Source organism: Eurypyga helias, unplaced genomic scaffold (genome assembly GCF_000690775.1).
Source record: "Eurypyga helias isolate BGI_N326 unplaced genomic scaffold, ASM69077v1 scaffold41789, whole genome shotgun sequence".
NCBI lineage: Eukaryota > Metazoa > Chordata > Aves > Eurypygiformes > Eurypygidae > Eurypyga > Eurypyga helias.
In genome coordinates this window covers 1,461-2,190 of record NW_010274774.1, presented here as the reverse complement: position 1 = coordinate 2,190, position 730 = coordinate 1,461, and the positions used below count along the sequence as shown (strand labels likewise).

The window sequence follows — 730 nt, the reverse complement described above, 5'->3', positions numbered from 1 at the left end:
AGGGGGGTTGGACCTAGACGATCTTTAAGGTCCCTTCCAACCCAAACCATTCTATGATTCTATGGTTTCCCTGACTCACAGAGGCAAGGTGACGCAAAGCGTGTTTCTTCCAGCGTGGGTGTTTTATTACAATACCCTCTGCATTCTGTACTCTCTACACTGAAAAGAAACACCAGAGCTTGCTATAGGTCTGGCATATTAATGAGGGAGCTGTTCGTAATGGGCAGCATGTTCCTTTGGAGCTATTGGGCATCCTTTATTTCCATGATACATCGAAAGACCATACAACACAAAGTGCACTAAGCAAGAGTGCTAGCTCTGAATGATGAATTTTATAATTCAGCAAAACCCATGCAAGATTTCACATTACACTAGTTTGAAATAGTCTCATACCTGAATCGACAGTAGACCCTTTTCAGGTGCCTCATGCGACCTGAACCAGTGGTGTTGCATCTTTTAGCCTTTGCACTCCAGTTGTCTTGAACACAGAAGTTGCTGTTACTCGTCTGCACCAACTAATTAGTTGCACAGGAAGTTTGAACAGTGCAACTATTCAATCTGACAGGATCAAAAGGAAAAAAACCCAATCTAAATTAATTCATAGAATCACAGAATGGTTTGGGTGGGAAAGCACCTTAAAGCCCCCCCAGTGCCACCCCCTGCCATGGGCAGAGACACCTTCCACTAGACCAGGTTGCTTCAAGCCTCATCCAGTCTGGCCTTGGACACT

At 44.7% G+C, this 730-nt stretch overlaps 1 protein-coding gene across 1 annotated transcript in view; it reads right to left on the bottom strand.

The window, feature by feature from the left end:
- LOC104515790 (60S ribosomal protein L37-like) overlaps positions 1-730 on the bottom strand; it is a gene marked incomplete at its 5' end in the record, with an annotated part of 2,323 nt that overhangs the window by 1,254 nt on the left and 339 nt on the right. The window contains 1 exon segment of the mRNA XM_010159896.1: positions 394-478. Coding sequence (XP_010158198.1) covers positions 394-478 — 85 coding nt within the window.